Source organism: Leopardus geoffroyi, chromosome B3 (genome assembly GCF_018350155.1).
Source record: "Leopardus geoffroyi isolate Oge1 chromosome B3, O.geoffroyi_Oge1_pat1.0, whole genome shotgun sequence".
Classification (NCBI taxonomy): Eukaryota; Metazoa; Chordata; class Mammalia; order Carnivora; family Felidae; genus Leopardus; species Leopardus geoffroyi.
Genome location: NC_059337.1, coordinates 133,864,277 through 133,878,988, shown reverse-complemented (window position 1 = coordinate 133,878,988; position 14,712 = coordinate 133,864,277). Strand labels below are relative to the sequence as shown.

General features: G+C 42.3%; 1 protein-coding gene across 4 annotated transcripts in view; it reads left to right on the top strand.

The window, feature by feature from the left end:
• The first annotated feature begins 247 nt into the window (after nucleotides 1-247).
• NRDE2 (NRDE-2, necessary for RNA interference, domain containing) overlaps nucleotides 248-14,712 on the top strand; it is a 56,141-nt gene continuing 41,676 nt past the window's right edge. For 2 of the 4 annotated variants that reach the window (XR_006705252.1, XM_045451853.1), the window contains exons 1-2: nucleotides 250-454; nucleotides 14,150-14,258. Coding sequence is in view for 2 of the 4 variants with exons in the window: in XM_045451853.1 (XP_045307809.1) it covers nucleotides 391-454; nucleotides 14,150-14,258 (173 nt within the window). In the remaining 2 variants the exon portion in view is untranslated. Of the gene's footprint in view, nucleotides 455-14,149; nucleotides 14,259-14,712 lie in introns of all 4 variants that reach the window. The other 2 variants (XM_045451855.1, XR_006705253.1) reach the window with 2 other exon arrangements.

The window sequence follows — 14,712 nt, the reverse complement described above, 5'->3', positions numbered from 1 at the left end:
GGCTCATTTAATCTAACGAACACTTTGCAGATGAGGAAACGGAACCTCAGAGTTTGGTTAATTTGACCCACTTAGTGACGGTGCGAGTTCAGGGGTCAACCGGAATCCCAGCTCCTACTACTTTCTGCTCTGAACAATTCCACATCCGGTCTCTGCACTTCCGGGTTCTAACAGAAGCCTTCCAGCATCAATTACTGCGATGTGGCTCCGCCCCACCCCGCCCCGCCCCGCCCCTCCTCGCCCTGCCAGGTCCCCGGGTCAAGCCCCAGGGAGTGAGAGTGGGGAAAAACCACACTTCCCAGAGTGCACCGCAACCGCGAAGGCCTCACTACCGGCGTCCGCTCGCCGGCGCCATTTCTGGAGAGGGGAACGGCGGTGCGGCCTGCCGTCATGGCGCTGTTCCCGGCCTTTGCAGGCATTGGTGAGACTTCCGGTAGCGGCAGCGCCAGGAAAGGTAAGGAAACAGAAGGGGTGAAGAAGTCACCCGGCGAGATTACAAAGGAGTTTCTCGGTCTTAGGTCTCGGTCCTTGCCTTGGATTTGTTTATCCCTTTGTATCCCAGAGTTCTCAGCGGCGCTGCAAAGCCTTCTGGGAAGGGCTCCTGGCCTCGTCCTGGCTTCTGGGTTTGAGTTGCGGAGTAATGGATGGAGAAAAAGAGACCCAGGAGAGGCCCTGGAGCTGGGACTTGCATGTTGTCATGCTTTTGGACCTCATTCTTGCGCTGAGCCTCAGTTGCTTCATGTATAAAACGTAGATAATAGTACCCTACATTTCAAGGAGATTCCTCATGTAGATGCTGGGTGTTCTTACCACATCTTTCTTCCTTTCCCGTGTTCCTGATTTCTGAAATGCTTATTGGGTTCATATCTTTTGTCAGACTCAGAGCTAGGGATTAGGACCCAAAGCCTAATCAAAAAAAGCAAGTTCTTTCCACAAGGGCGCAGGTGCTGGGAGTCAGAACTGTTTATTGAGGGTCTCCTGGGTGCCAGGTGATGGTATTACATATTCGTTCTAAGCCTTAAGCATTCTCAGGAAATCTGCATTATTAACAAGTGAGGCACAGTGAATTGTAATGTAGAGTATTTAATCCTAAATCGTACACCTACGTGGCAGAGTCCAATTGTGTCTGGCACCTCTTTTTATATCCTTTCTAGTTCACACGCTTCTTTTTTGGTAATGCTTCTCATAATTGTGAGTCATTTCTTATATAGTTAGTGTAGTTTTTGGCTAGCCTTCGCTAGACCCTAACCTCCATGTGGTCAGGGACAGTGTCTATACATGATAGCATACTTAGCCCCTAGCACAGGTCCAAAACGTGGTAGGGTATTCAATAAATGTTTGCTGAATATACAGACCAATAATAGATATTTCACAAAGTAACAGAAAAGGTAAGATGTTATAGGTGGCACAGGTGAGCTATTGCAACATGGGAATTTCAAAGAAGGCTTTATATAGGAGCTAACTTTTGCGAGGGGTCTTCAAGAGGGTAGGATTTGAACAAATGGAGATAGTGGAAGGGCATTCCAGGGCCTTCAAAGACATGCAGGAAGGAAATCATGGGACCTATGCAGAAAACTGCAAACAGCCCAGTTTGGAAATACAGAGGCATGAAGAGGAGCCTTGGGAAAGGTGATTGAGACTGATGGTGAGGAAGGGTGGTGACTTCAGTAACTGCCAAGGGGTTATCCTTTACTGGGGGAAGGTGAAATAGAAGGTTTAAAGGGGAGTGTTGCTCTTGTCATTTATCTTAAGATATTTATCGAATGTCTTCTGGGGGTCTTCAGCATCAGGATAATGTTTGTAAAAGAGCTTTTTATGAAAAAAAAATCTAAGCATCACTTAATGAAATTAAGTGTAATTTTTTTTTTTTCAACATTTATTTATTTTTGGGACAGAGAGAGACAGAGCATGAACGGGGGAGGGGCAGAGAGAGAGGGAGACACAGAATCGGAAACAGGCTCCAGGCTCTGAGCCATCAGCCCAGAGCCTGACGCGGGGCTCGAACTCACGGACTGAGAGATCATGACCTGGCTGAAGTCGGACGCTTAACCGACTGCGCCACCCAGGCGCCCCTAAGTGTAATTCTTTAATGTCATCTAATTTCTAGTCTGTTCAGATTTCCCAACTTGTCTTGCAAATGGTCTTTTAACGTTGGTTCAAGTCAGGATCCAAAAAAGATACAACAGTGTATTTTGTAGATATATCTCTTAAGTCTCTTTTTAATATAAAACAGTTTCTCCTTCCCCTCCATTTTCCCTTGTGATTTATTTGTTGAGGACACTGAGTCATCTGTCCTGTGGACATTTCCCACCAAATCCTCCTGGTGTCCTTTAGCATGCGTCTCTTTCCCAGTATTTCCTGTGAGCTGGCAATTAGATCTAGAGAGTTAATTAGATTCAGGTATAATTTTTTTAACTGAAAATACTTCGTTGGGGTATTTGCTATTGACCGAGGTGACAGTTATTCTATAAACTTCCTGTCAACACTATTGGGATACCCTGAAATACAGTTCAGGCAGGAACGACAATGCTTGATGTGTTCTCTTTGCCAGTTGTCAGAAAATGAGTTGGGGTCCTTACAATTTTTAGAGGTGACCAATTAGGTGTTTCTTTTTTTCCCTGCTTTTGTTACGAACTATCGAATTTTTAACACTTATATTTCAATCCATTGCAGATATCTTTTCTGTTGCTCACATTGTCCCATCCGTGGCTAATGGGAGTCTAATTAAGTTGGTATGTGTTTTTTTTGACATGACCCAGGTGTCTTTAATTGCTTTCTTGCTTTCTGGTCTAAAGGATGCCCAGAGCTCATCACTTATATGTTCCATTATGGCCTGGAACTGGCTGTTTCTCTACAAACCATTGTTTCTTTTAGTGGAAAATGGTTCGGGGAGGTTGAAACCACAAATTGGTGTTCGGAGTGCTAGTTGCACTGGGTTGCCATTATTTCTAGACATTTTGAGTGGTCAAAACCAGGAAGAGAAAAATACATCATGAATTCACATTGATATTTCTGGGCCAAATTGAAGATCGTGAGATTTTTACTTAATTTCTTTTTATTATGTAATATGTAATTTGTATATAAATTTGTAATTTAATATTTATATTTCTTCTTACACTGAAAATCTTAGTTCCTAATGCCATCAATACAATTATGTATATGTTAAAAATAACAGTAGTATTGTGACTAATACTAAATAGTTTGGGGCGCCTGGATGGCTCAGTAGGTTAAGTGTCCACCTCTTGATTTTGGCTCAGGTCATGATCTCTGGTTCGTGGGTTCGAGCCCCACGTCAGCTCCGTGCTGATGGTGCAGAGCCTGCTTGGGTTTCTCCTTCTCTCTCTCTCTCTCTCTCTCTCTCACCCCTTCCTCATGCATGCTGTCATGCTCTCTCTCTCCCTCTCTCAAGATAAATAAGCTTAAAAAATAGTTTAGTATTTCTTTGTGATTCTTTTTGTCCTTAGGACCTATCCTGCAGCAGATGTGTGGTCAAATTACTGTGTTTTAAGATCACTTGAAGTAATTCTCTGTGGTGTTATCAACAGTTTGTTATACAGTTAGGTATATTTTTAATTTTTAGGGATTGCTTTTTTCTTTTTTTTTGAATCGATCCTGTTTTATAGTGTTGTGAAACATTTACATGGTTCTGAGGTTGAAAATGTAAACCAGGTATATCCAGAGAAATAAAGGCTTCCATCTTTGTTCCTCCAGCCTGTTACTTTCCTTACTCTGCAAGTTAGAATTTTAATTAGTCAATGATATCCTTCCATTTTTTTTTTCTCCCTTAATATGAGTGACTATATTCCCTTCTCTTTCTTCAATGCCTACTGGTCTGCATTTTAGCTTGAATCCCAGAGATCACCGTACAGCATAGTATGAGATCTTCCTCATTTCTTTTGACTGATGCACAGAACATCATCGTGTGATGTCACATGGTTTATTCAAACAATCCTCTGTTAAGGACATTTACACTGTTTCTGGTCTTCTTTTGTACATAGAAGCACTGGACTTCCTTTTATATTTGGATTTCAGTTGACACACAATGTTACCTTAGTTTCAGATGTACAACATGGTGATTCAACAACTCCATACCTTACGCTATGCTCACTGCAAGTGTAGCCATCATCTGTCACAGTGCAACACTATTACAATCTCATTGACTACATTCTCTATGCTGTGCCTTTTCTTGCTGTGATTTATTCATCCCATAACTGTAAGCCTGTATCTCCCACTCCCCTTCACCCATTTTGCCCATCCTCCCATCCCCCCTTTGGCAACATCAGATCTTTGTATTTAGAAGTTTGATTCTGCTTTTTGTTTGTTTTCTTTTTCTTTTTAAAAAAAATTTTAAAAATGTTTTGTTTAGAGAGAGTGCAAGCAGGGGAGGGGCAGAGAGAGAGAGAGGCAGACAGAGGATCCAAAGCAAGCTCCGTGCTGACAGTAGCGAGCCCGATGTGGGGCTCGAACTCACAAATGGCGAGATCACGACCTGAGCCAAAGTCTGACGCTCCACTGACTGAGCCACCCAGGAGCCCTGCTTTTTGTTTGTTTATTCATTTGTCTTGTAGATTCTTCAAAGAAGTGAAATCGTGTGGTATTTTTGTTTCTCTGACTTCACTTAGCATGATAGCCCTTTCGGTCCATTTATGTTGTCCCAAATGGCAAGATCTCATCCTTCTTTATGGCCATCCTTTTTTAAGCCTCAAAACCAGGATCGGAGCTCAGGCAGTCTAGCTTCAAAACCCATGCTCTTTTTTTCTTAATTTATTCTTTTATTTTTGAGAGAGAAAGTGGAAGTGGGGCAGGGGCAGAGAGATGGGGGGACAGAGGATCTGAAGCGGGCTCTGCACTGCCAGCAGCGAGCCCGATGCGGGGCTCAAACTCATGAACCGTGAGATCATGGCTTGAGCCACCCAGGCACCCCCAAAACACGTGCTCTTAAATATTCCTCTTGGCTGCTGATCTTTAGAATCCTAGCTCTGACTTTGTCACTCTCGTTCGGAGCTGTCTACTGTCTGTCTGTGGCTGTTAGGAGAAGCCCAAACTCTGACACCTTTTGAAGGCCCCTAACCTCTCCAGCTTCCTTTTGCCCCCAGTTGCTCTCCCTCCCAGGGGTCCAGACATAAATAATAGCTTGCTGTTTCCCAGAGCCCTGTGTTTGCACTTTCAGGCCTTTGTAGCAGCCATTTCCTCTGCCCAGACTCTCCCTAGCAGATGACCCTCATCCTTCAGGTCTCGACGGAGATGTTCTCCCAGGCAGCCTTCTCTGACCCATACCTGGTTGGGACCATGTGCTCTCCTTGTACCCCGTGTATTTTCTTTATCTTGACATTTGTCACAGTGTGTGTGACTGCTAGTGTGTCAGTACCCTGAGAATCAGGTTGGGTTTGTCTTGTTTGCTTTGTGTTCCTAGCTCCTAGAAATAAGAAATAAAAATAAAATAAAATATGCTGAATGAAAGGAAAGAGAGACTTAGAGATTAAGTATTTTGTTAAGAGTTGCCCAACCAGTAAACGGTAAGGCCAGTATTTGAACACAGGTCCTTCTGACTCAAAAACTTGTGCTCTGGGTCACACTGTGATATTAGAATGTTGGGGGTTGGGTTGTTTAAACATTACTTTTGGGATCCCTGGGTTCTCTTCAAATTGTAGGTTAACTCTGTAGAAGGGCTGACTTTGGTTAGGTTCTCTGTAATCACCTTAAACTCAGTGCTTAGCCATGTTTGTTGGAGCTTTCTGAACAAATGTTTCCTCCCTCAGTTTCCTTGTCAGAAAATAAAGGTTTCGATCAAAATGAAGAGCTTGACTCAGTCTTACTACAGGGACAATCCCCTTCCCTAATATATATGTTCGTTTGTTATACTCAGCCTTAGAAATGCCTTTTTGAATGATTCCTGGAAGGGTGGTGCTCACCTGAGTTCACTTAAACCAGTGAATCAGTGCTATTTTATTACAATAGAATGGGGAGGGGGTGAACTTGGATATTTCATCCAGTTGTGATTCAAAAAATGTTAAAAAAAATTTTAAATCTGTTCGTGGTGATTTCCTCATCCCTGTATCCAGTGGAATTGAATTAAAGCATTTTCACTAGTGATGGAGAGATAGCATTATATAATAAACTTGTGATAAAAAGAATGTGAACTTAGTGATGATTCATTATATAATTTTCTGTAAAATTACACACGCTGTGGTTCTTCTAGATACCTGCCTGGGTTTTGTTCGGCAATAGTTTTTTGTTTTTTTTTTTTTTTTTTTTTTTGTTTATCTGGAGGGAGAGAGTGCGTGCATTTGATTAGGGTAGAGTCACAGAGAGGGAGAGAGAGAGAATCCCAAGCAGGCTCTGTGACGTCGGTGCAGAGCCGGACACGGGGCTCAAACTCACAAACTGTGAGAACATGACCTGAGCTGAAATCAAGAGTCAGATGCTTTACTGACTGAGCCAGCCAGGCTCTAAAGCTCCTAAAGTGTTTTTTTGCCTGATGCTTCCATGCTTCCTTTCTTAGGAGTGTCTGTGTGTGTGTGTGTGTGTGTGTGTGTGTGTGTGTGTATAGCAGAGTGCTCATTTCCAGGCAGGTTCAACCTATGCTTATTTACTAGCCTGCAGGGACAAAAGGTTTGTCAGGCGGTCAGCTTCTCCATTTAAACCCAAGCATGTTGTATCCTGCTCAACCTGTCCGTAATATGTTACATCCTGCATGGTGTTGATGTAACTATCTAAATACATAATATTTGTTGATATAATTATCTAAATACATATTTGACTTCTGTCAAAGGAACTTGTAAATTGTGAGGATGTAAGTAAATATAGAAAAAGACTGCATTCTGATTAATAAAGCATTGTTTAATCTCAGATAACTTTCTCCAGGATTCCATATAACCAAAATTTAATTTCACAATGCACATGTGTTATGTGAACAGTAAGGTTATGATTAAGTATAAATACCATATGAGCAGAGAGACCTGGCCTGCCTTAGTCACACTCTACCCCGAAAGCCTAGGACTGTGCCTGGCCACATAGTGGGTATTCGGTACTTTATTCTTTAATGATTCAATCTCCATTTGCAGTGAAGACTGGAAGAATTAAAATGGTTGTACCTAGATAATGGCATGCTTTTGACAATCTCAAATTGCTTCAGTTCAGTATATTAGGTGCTGGGGATACAAAGATAGGAAGATATGGCTCAGATCCTCACTCATTTTGTTTTTTCAACAAATATTTATTGATCCCAGTTGCTTTGTGCCAAGGCCCTGTGCTAGGGGTTGGGAATACAGGAGTGAGTAGTCATGACCTCTGCCCTCATGTTGCACTTAGCTTGGAAAGGAAGGAATAGGAGGAGGGTGGGAGCTGAAAACTCGGATGTAAGAGTTGTAAACCAATTTCCTTATTTGGCAAAATATTTTTGTCTTTTTCTTTTTTTCATTCTCTGTACTATCACAGGAATCATTACTAATCCGGTCTCTGTAAAGATTTTCTTTTGACAGCCTTTTTTTTTTCTTTTAATGTTTGTTTATTTGGGGGGGGGGCGGGAAGAGCAGAGAGAGAGAGGGGGACTAGAGGATTCAAAATGGGCTCAGGGCTGACAGCAGAGAGCGCGTTGCGGGGCTCCAACTTCGAACTGTGAGATAATGACCCGAGCTGGAGTCAGGTGCTTAACCAACTGAGCCACCCAGGCGCCCCTGGTCCCTGTAAGGATTTGAGCTGTGGACCTTAGAATGAAGTGGGAAGACGGCCCCGCAGGTAATGAGATCACAGAATGAAAATCGCCACGGTAGCCCCGTGTACTAGTTGCAGGGAGACTTCAGGAAAGCCAGCTCCTTCGTTGAGGAAGTGAAGAGTTGCACCACGGTGTATGGTGGAGAGAACTGGCCAGAGTGCAGATCGAGGCTTGGGTGTGTGCCCTTGGCCAGAGGACTGGACTTCTTTGGACCTCCCATGTTGTTCTGTAAATGAGGGAGTGGTGCCCGGGCTGTGCTCTGGAGAGCCTTCTCCGACCTGCCCCCTCCCTCTGAACCCCGAAGCCTCCCTGCTTTTGCTGTTCTGCAGGTTGGGCTTCTCGGGAAGATTTTGTTTGAGCGGCGTTTTCTTTAGCTAAAAAAAAGTTTTAAAATCCCTCAACTGAGTATCTCCAAAATTCCTGCATGCCTAACATCCAGTGATGATTACTTCTAATATTCCATGCATGTTCACTGCTTAATGTGCTACCAGGACCAAAAAAAAAAAAAAGCAGTAGCAGTAACTTGTCAGGTAGAAATACCATTTGCCCCGACAAAAGGTCATTTGATTGAGATGAAGGTCACAGAGAAGGTCAGTTATGATTTGGGTTAGAACCCCAGGCGTTTTAGTTCTGTAAACATTACTTTTTTTCCCACAGTGGTCTCATTTGGCAAAGCCTTGATTGTTTCCTTAAAAACCCTTTTTCTTATTTTTGGAGGACTTCTGAAGGACTTTGGAGAGTTACACACTTTATGTTGTTTTGACCTCTGTGTTTCTTTACATTTCCTCCACGCTGTCCTCACTGTCTCAAATATTTATGTAAAATATGTAATATGTATATGTATGTAAAATCTATGTTGAGAGCATCTCTCCTTGCATATTGCTTGTTCCGTCTTTTCTTGCTTTTCCTTTGTTCATGACACACTGCGGTTGTTTTGGCAATAATCATGATCTCAGTGAGCTACAGAAACTTTTCACATACCTCCTGCCAGGGATCAGATCCAGACCGCAGAAGGAAAAGGAAACAGTAGGAAAGAGACTGCACGAACAGCTGTGTAGCCCTCAGTGGGTATGACCTTACAAATTACCTAATTCCTTTGAGCTTTAGTTTCCTTCTGTACAATATAGATTGTAATACCTCCCAAAGAAGATTGTTTTGATGCTTAAAAGGTATAACAAGAATGTAAAGTGCTTTACCTGGTGTTTAGCCTACAGTAGGCACTTAAAGAGTTACAATCCTTCTCTTTCCCTTTTGTTTTAATGTCCCTTTCCTCCTTAGGAATTTTCCTCCCTCCCTCCCTGTCTCCCCTCTTTTCCACAAGTATTTATTAAACGCCTCCTGATGTTATGCGAGGCATTGCTCATGGTCCCATGGATACAGCAGTTGAGTAAAACAAAGTACCTGTCATCACGGGGCACACATTCTGTTCCTTCCTCCTAAGATGCAGTAACCATCAGGGACTAGAACAAAGAATATGTAAAGCACTCTGCCAACCCAATACTAAAAAGACAACCCAATTAAAAAATGGGCAAAGTATTTGACTATTTCTGTTCAAATATTAGCCAATAAACACATGAAAAGATGCTTAACATCATTAGTCACCAGAGAAATGGAAACCAGCAGCACAATGAGAAAAGACATCACACCTACTAGGATGACTATAATCTAAAACACAGACGGTAACGAGTTGCCAAGGATTTGGAGAAATTAGAATCCTTCTACATTGTTAATGGGAACGTAAACTGGTGCAGCCAATTTGGAAACCAGTCTGGCATTTCCTTAAAATGCTAAGCATGCGTTACCACATGACCCGGCAATTCTGGCTGTCTAGCCAAGAGAAATGAAAACATATGTCCATATAAAAACTTGTACATGAATGTTTATAGCTGCATTGTTCATAATAACCAAAAAAGGGAAACAACCCAAGTGTCCATTAGCTGATCAGTGGACAAAATGTGATCTACCCATAAAATGGAATATTATTTGGCGATAAAAAGGAATGGGTACTAATACATGCTACAGTATGGATGAACCTTGAAAACATTATGCAAAGTAGAAGAAGCCAGTTACAAAAGACTGTATGCTGTATGATCTCATATTAAATGTCCTGGGGGCGCCTGGGTGACTCAGTCGGTTAAGCATCTGACTCTTAATTTCAGCTTGGGTCATGATCTTGTAGTCGTGAGATCGAGCCCTGTGTTGGACTCTGTGCTGAGTGTGGAGCCTGCTTAAGATTCTCTCCCTCCCTCTCCCCCTCTGTTTGTCTCAAATTAAAAAAAAAAAAAAAAATCATATTGTCCCAAAAAGGCAAATTTGTAGAGACAGATTAGTGGTTGCCTGGGGGTGGGAGAGCCAGAGATGAGTGATGGTGACTGCCAATAGGTCTGGGGTTTCTTTTTGGGATGATGAAAATGTTCTAAAATTATGGTGATAATTGAACAATTATATATACACGTATATATACATATATACACACATATATATACACACATGTATATATGTGTATATACATGTACATATGTGTGTGTGTATGTATACATACATATGTATATATACATATATATGTATATATGTGTGTGTATGTACACACACACACACATATACATATAATCTAAAACACAGATATTTTTTACTTAAAATATATATATTTTTAAATAAACCCTATGCCCAACACGGAGCTGGAATTCATGACCCTGGGATTAAGGGCACCTGAGCGGCTCAGTCAGTTAAGTGTCTGACTTCGGCTCAGGTCACGATCTCGCGGTTTGTGAGTTTGAGTCCCGCGTTGGACTCTGTGCTGACAGCTCAAAGCCTGGAGCCTGCTTCGGATTCTGTGTCTCCCCCTCTCTTCGTCCCTCCCATGCTCATGCTCTGTCTCCCTCTGTCTCTCAATAATAAATAAATGTTAAAAAATTTTTTTTAAAAAAGAGTTGCACACTCCACCGACCCAGCCAGCCAGGTGCCCTGCCCGGTTCTAAATATAGTAAAACCTTGGTTTGCAAGTATAATTTGTTCCGGAAACATGGTTGTAATCCAAAGCACTTGTGTAGCAAAGTGAATCTCTTCATGAGAAATCATGGAAACTCAGATGATTCCACAACCCCAAAATATTCACATAAATGATACAGTACCATAATATAATACAAAATAATAAAGAAAACATTAAAGAAAAATAAATTAACCTGTACTTACCTTTGAAAACCTTCGTGGCTGGTGTGAGGGAGACGAGAGAGGAGGGTTATTGTGTAGGACGACTTTCACTATCACTAATGGAATCACTGCTGTCTGTTGGCTCAACGGAATCTTTTTCTGCATGGGGCCATTGTATATGCTCACACGGAAGTTGACTACGGTATTAATAAACTCTTGTCATATACTGTATTTAAGGTAACTGGCAATAAAGCAGCAGAGGAAAGCGTCTATATCTGCAAGGAGCCTGACCTAGAATGAAGCTAAGCATTCCTAAGCTTACTCTTGAATGGAAAAGCAGAGGACTGTCCGTAGGTGCTTTGAAGTGACAAAAAATACACTAGTACCAGTCGTGGGCACCTTCCAACGTTCTGAAAAATCACTGATTTCTTCCAGACATCACGGCCTGAGACCGAGCATGGGAGATCACCCACAATCCCTCAGTGAGAGAGAGAGAGAGAGAGAGAGAGAGAGAGGGGAACCATTGGCTTAGTTGTGATCATGTGACATTCTGAATCACGTATTACTTGTATTGCAAGACACCGTTTGTTTATCAGGTTAAAACTTATTAGAAATGTTTGCTTGTAGGAAACAACCAACAAAACTAAAAGGCAACCAACGGAATGGGAAAAGATATTTGCAAATGACATATCGGACAAAGGGCTAGTATCCAAAATCTATAAAGTGCTCACCAAACTCCACACACGAGAAACAAATAATCCAATGAAGAAATGGGCAGAAAACATGAATAGACACTTCTCTAAAGAAGACATCCGGATGGCTAACAGGCACATGAAAAGATGCTCAACGTCGCTCCTCATCAGGGAAATACAAATCAAAACCACACTCAGATATCACCTCACGCCAGTCAGAGTGGCCGAAATGAACAAATCAGGAGACTATAGATGCTGGAGAGGATGTGGAGAAATGGGAACCCTCTTGCACTGTTGGTGGGAATGCAAATTGGTGCAGCCGCTCTGGAAAGCAGTGTGGAGGTTCCTCAGAAAATTAAAAATAGACCTACCCTATGACCCAGCAATAGCACTGCTAGGAGTTTACCCAAGGGATACAGGAGTACTGATGCATAGGGGCACTTGTACCCCAATGTTTATAGCAGCACTCTCAACAATAGCCAAATTGTAGAAAGAGCCTAAATGTCCATCAACTGATGAATGGATAAAGAAATTGTGGTTTATATACACAATGGAGTAATATGTAGCAATGAGAAAGAATGAAATATGGCCCTTTGTAGCAACGTGGATGGAACTGGAGAGTGTGATGCTAAGTGAAATAAGCCATACAGAGAAAGACAGAGACCATATGGTTTCACTCTTATGTGGATCCTGAGAAACTTAACAGAAACCCATGGGGGAGGGGAAGGAAAAAAAAAAAGGTTAGAGTGGGAGAGAACCAAAGCATAAGAGACTCTTAAAAACTGAGAACAAACTGAGGGCTGATGGGGGGTGGGAGGGAGGGGAGGGTGGGTGATGGGTATTGAGGAGGGCACCTTTAGGGATGAGCACTGGGTGTTGTATGGAAACCAATTTGACAATAAATTTCAAAAAAAATGTTTGCTTGTCTTGAGGAACGCTTGCGGAACAAGTAACTTGCAATCCAATATTTTACTGTATACTAAAAACCATTGAATTGTACATTTAAAAAGAATGTTTATTTTGAGAGAGAGAACGTGAGCTGGGGGAGGGGCAGAGAGACAGAACCCCAAGCAGGCTCCCCACTGTCAGCGCAGAGCCCGACACAGGGCTTGGATCCACGAACCATGAGATCATGACCTGAGCCGAAATCAAGAATCAGACGCTTAACTGACCGAGCCACCCAGGCGCCCCTTGCATTGTACATTTTAAATGGGTGACCCTTATGGTATATAGATGATATCCCAGTATGACTGTTAGGAAGTGCATCTCCTAACTTAGCCATCTCACGGGTTCTTTCTCCTGAGCGCATGAACATGCTCTGGCCTTGTCCTAGAACAAAACAGGACAAAATACAAACCCCCTCCAGGAGCCCCCTTGCTGCCACCACCCCAGGGTTTGTTTGTTTTTTTTTTTTCCTTCACAGCTAAGGCTCCTAAAAGGTTAGAAAATTAGTAATTAAGAAATAGTTCATTCCAGAGGACTTCAAAATTAATGGAGGAAAAATTTTGGACATTTAATCTCACCACCCCCAGAGATAATCATTATTAATGTTTTATTTAATTTTAGCATTGGAAAAGTTGACAGCTTGTGTTTTTATTTTCAAAGAGGAGTACTTTTTTTTGTTTTGTTTTTGTTTTTTAAATGTTTATTTTTGAGAGAGGGACAGAGAGAGTGTGAGCGGGGAAGGGGCAGAAAGAGAGGGGGACACAGAATCCGAAGCAGGCTCCAGGCTCCCAGCTGTCAGCACAGAGCCTGATGCAGGGCTCGAACCCACGAGCAGTGAGATCATGACCTGAGCCGAGGCCAGACGCTTAACCGACTGAGCCACCCAGGTACCCCAAAGAGGAGTACTGTTTTAAGGAAAGGTTTATAAGTTAACTTACTAAGAGCAGAATATATTTATTTTTATTTGTATTAAAAAATTTTTTTTAATGTTTATTTATTTTTGAGAGAAAGAAAGAGACAGAGTATGAGCCGGGGAGGGGCCAAGAGAGAGGGAGACACAGAATCCAAAGCAGGCTCCAGGCTCTGAGCTGTCAGCACAGAGCCGAAGCGGGGCTCGAACTCACAAACTGTGGATCATGACCTGAGCCAGAGTCGGACGCTTAACCGACTGAGCCACCCAGGTGCCCCCAAAACAGAATGTTTTTTAAAGAAAAATATCTTAATCTCCTGTAACGGTATCAAGCATGGCAGGCTTTTGTGCACGCTTTGATTTTTAAAGTTTTTGGAATTGTCTGAATCAAATGCAAGGTCATTAACACCCAGTGCTTTGGAAGCATTCCTGCTCATTGAAGTGTGGATGGAATCCATAAAGCCTTGTTGCTTTTTAAGCCACGCTTGTTATGTGGCTTTTGCTTAAGCCACAGCCTGCTATCACAAGAGGATTTCAGTCTTAAATATTTTAGAGTGTGTTAAAGCCCCATGCCCTGGGAAATAAAAATTTCATGGATTCCCTTTGGCTTCTGAGGACTGTTCACAATGTGTGGCTGACACTGGCTGTGAATTAGGACGTCAGCTGGTAAGATGGATTGCCTGCTCTAGAAATCCCATCGAGCTCACTTCATTGATCTTTTTTCTTTCTCCTGTACAGAATTAGACTGGCTGAGCAACCCAAGCTTTTGTGCTGGAGCCATAACCTCTCTGAGCCAACAAACTGAAGCGGCCACAGCCCTGGTTTCTGAAGGGTCACCTCTGACAAGGTAGGTTTTTATGAAAGATGGATTTTCAGTTTTTGTCAGTGTGTAGTCTGTAGCTTAGTTTGAATAATGCTTCTCCGTAAACCCTGTGATAAAAGAGCGAATTAGAACTCTTTTCACTTCAAGCAGTGAGGTGATCTTTGACTGTTTTTCCTTACCTCATTCCTAAATTCTTTCTGTTTTTCCCCCTGCGTTACAGTGGCAAGTGCGTGACACAGTTACTGCCAATAATTAAGCCCCAAGGGAAACGGCATCATTGTGATTCTTTTAACCTCATTAGTAACCTTTAGAATATTGTCACTCAGATATCTCTTCAGTTGCATTTTTAGCAGTTTTGGAAAAACAGAAGATGCTGGTGTGGTAGAATGTAGGATAACATCTCCTGGAGACTTTGGGGGAAGCAGAATGGCACATATCTGGACTAAGCTTTGAAAGAAGTTGTTGGGGTGCCTGGGTG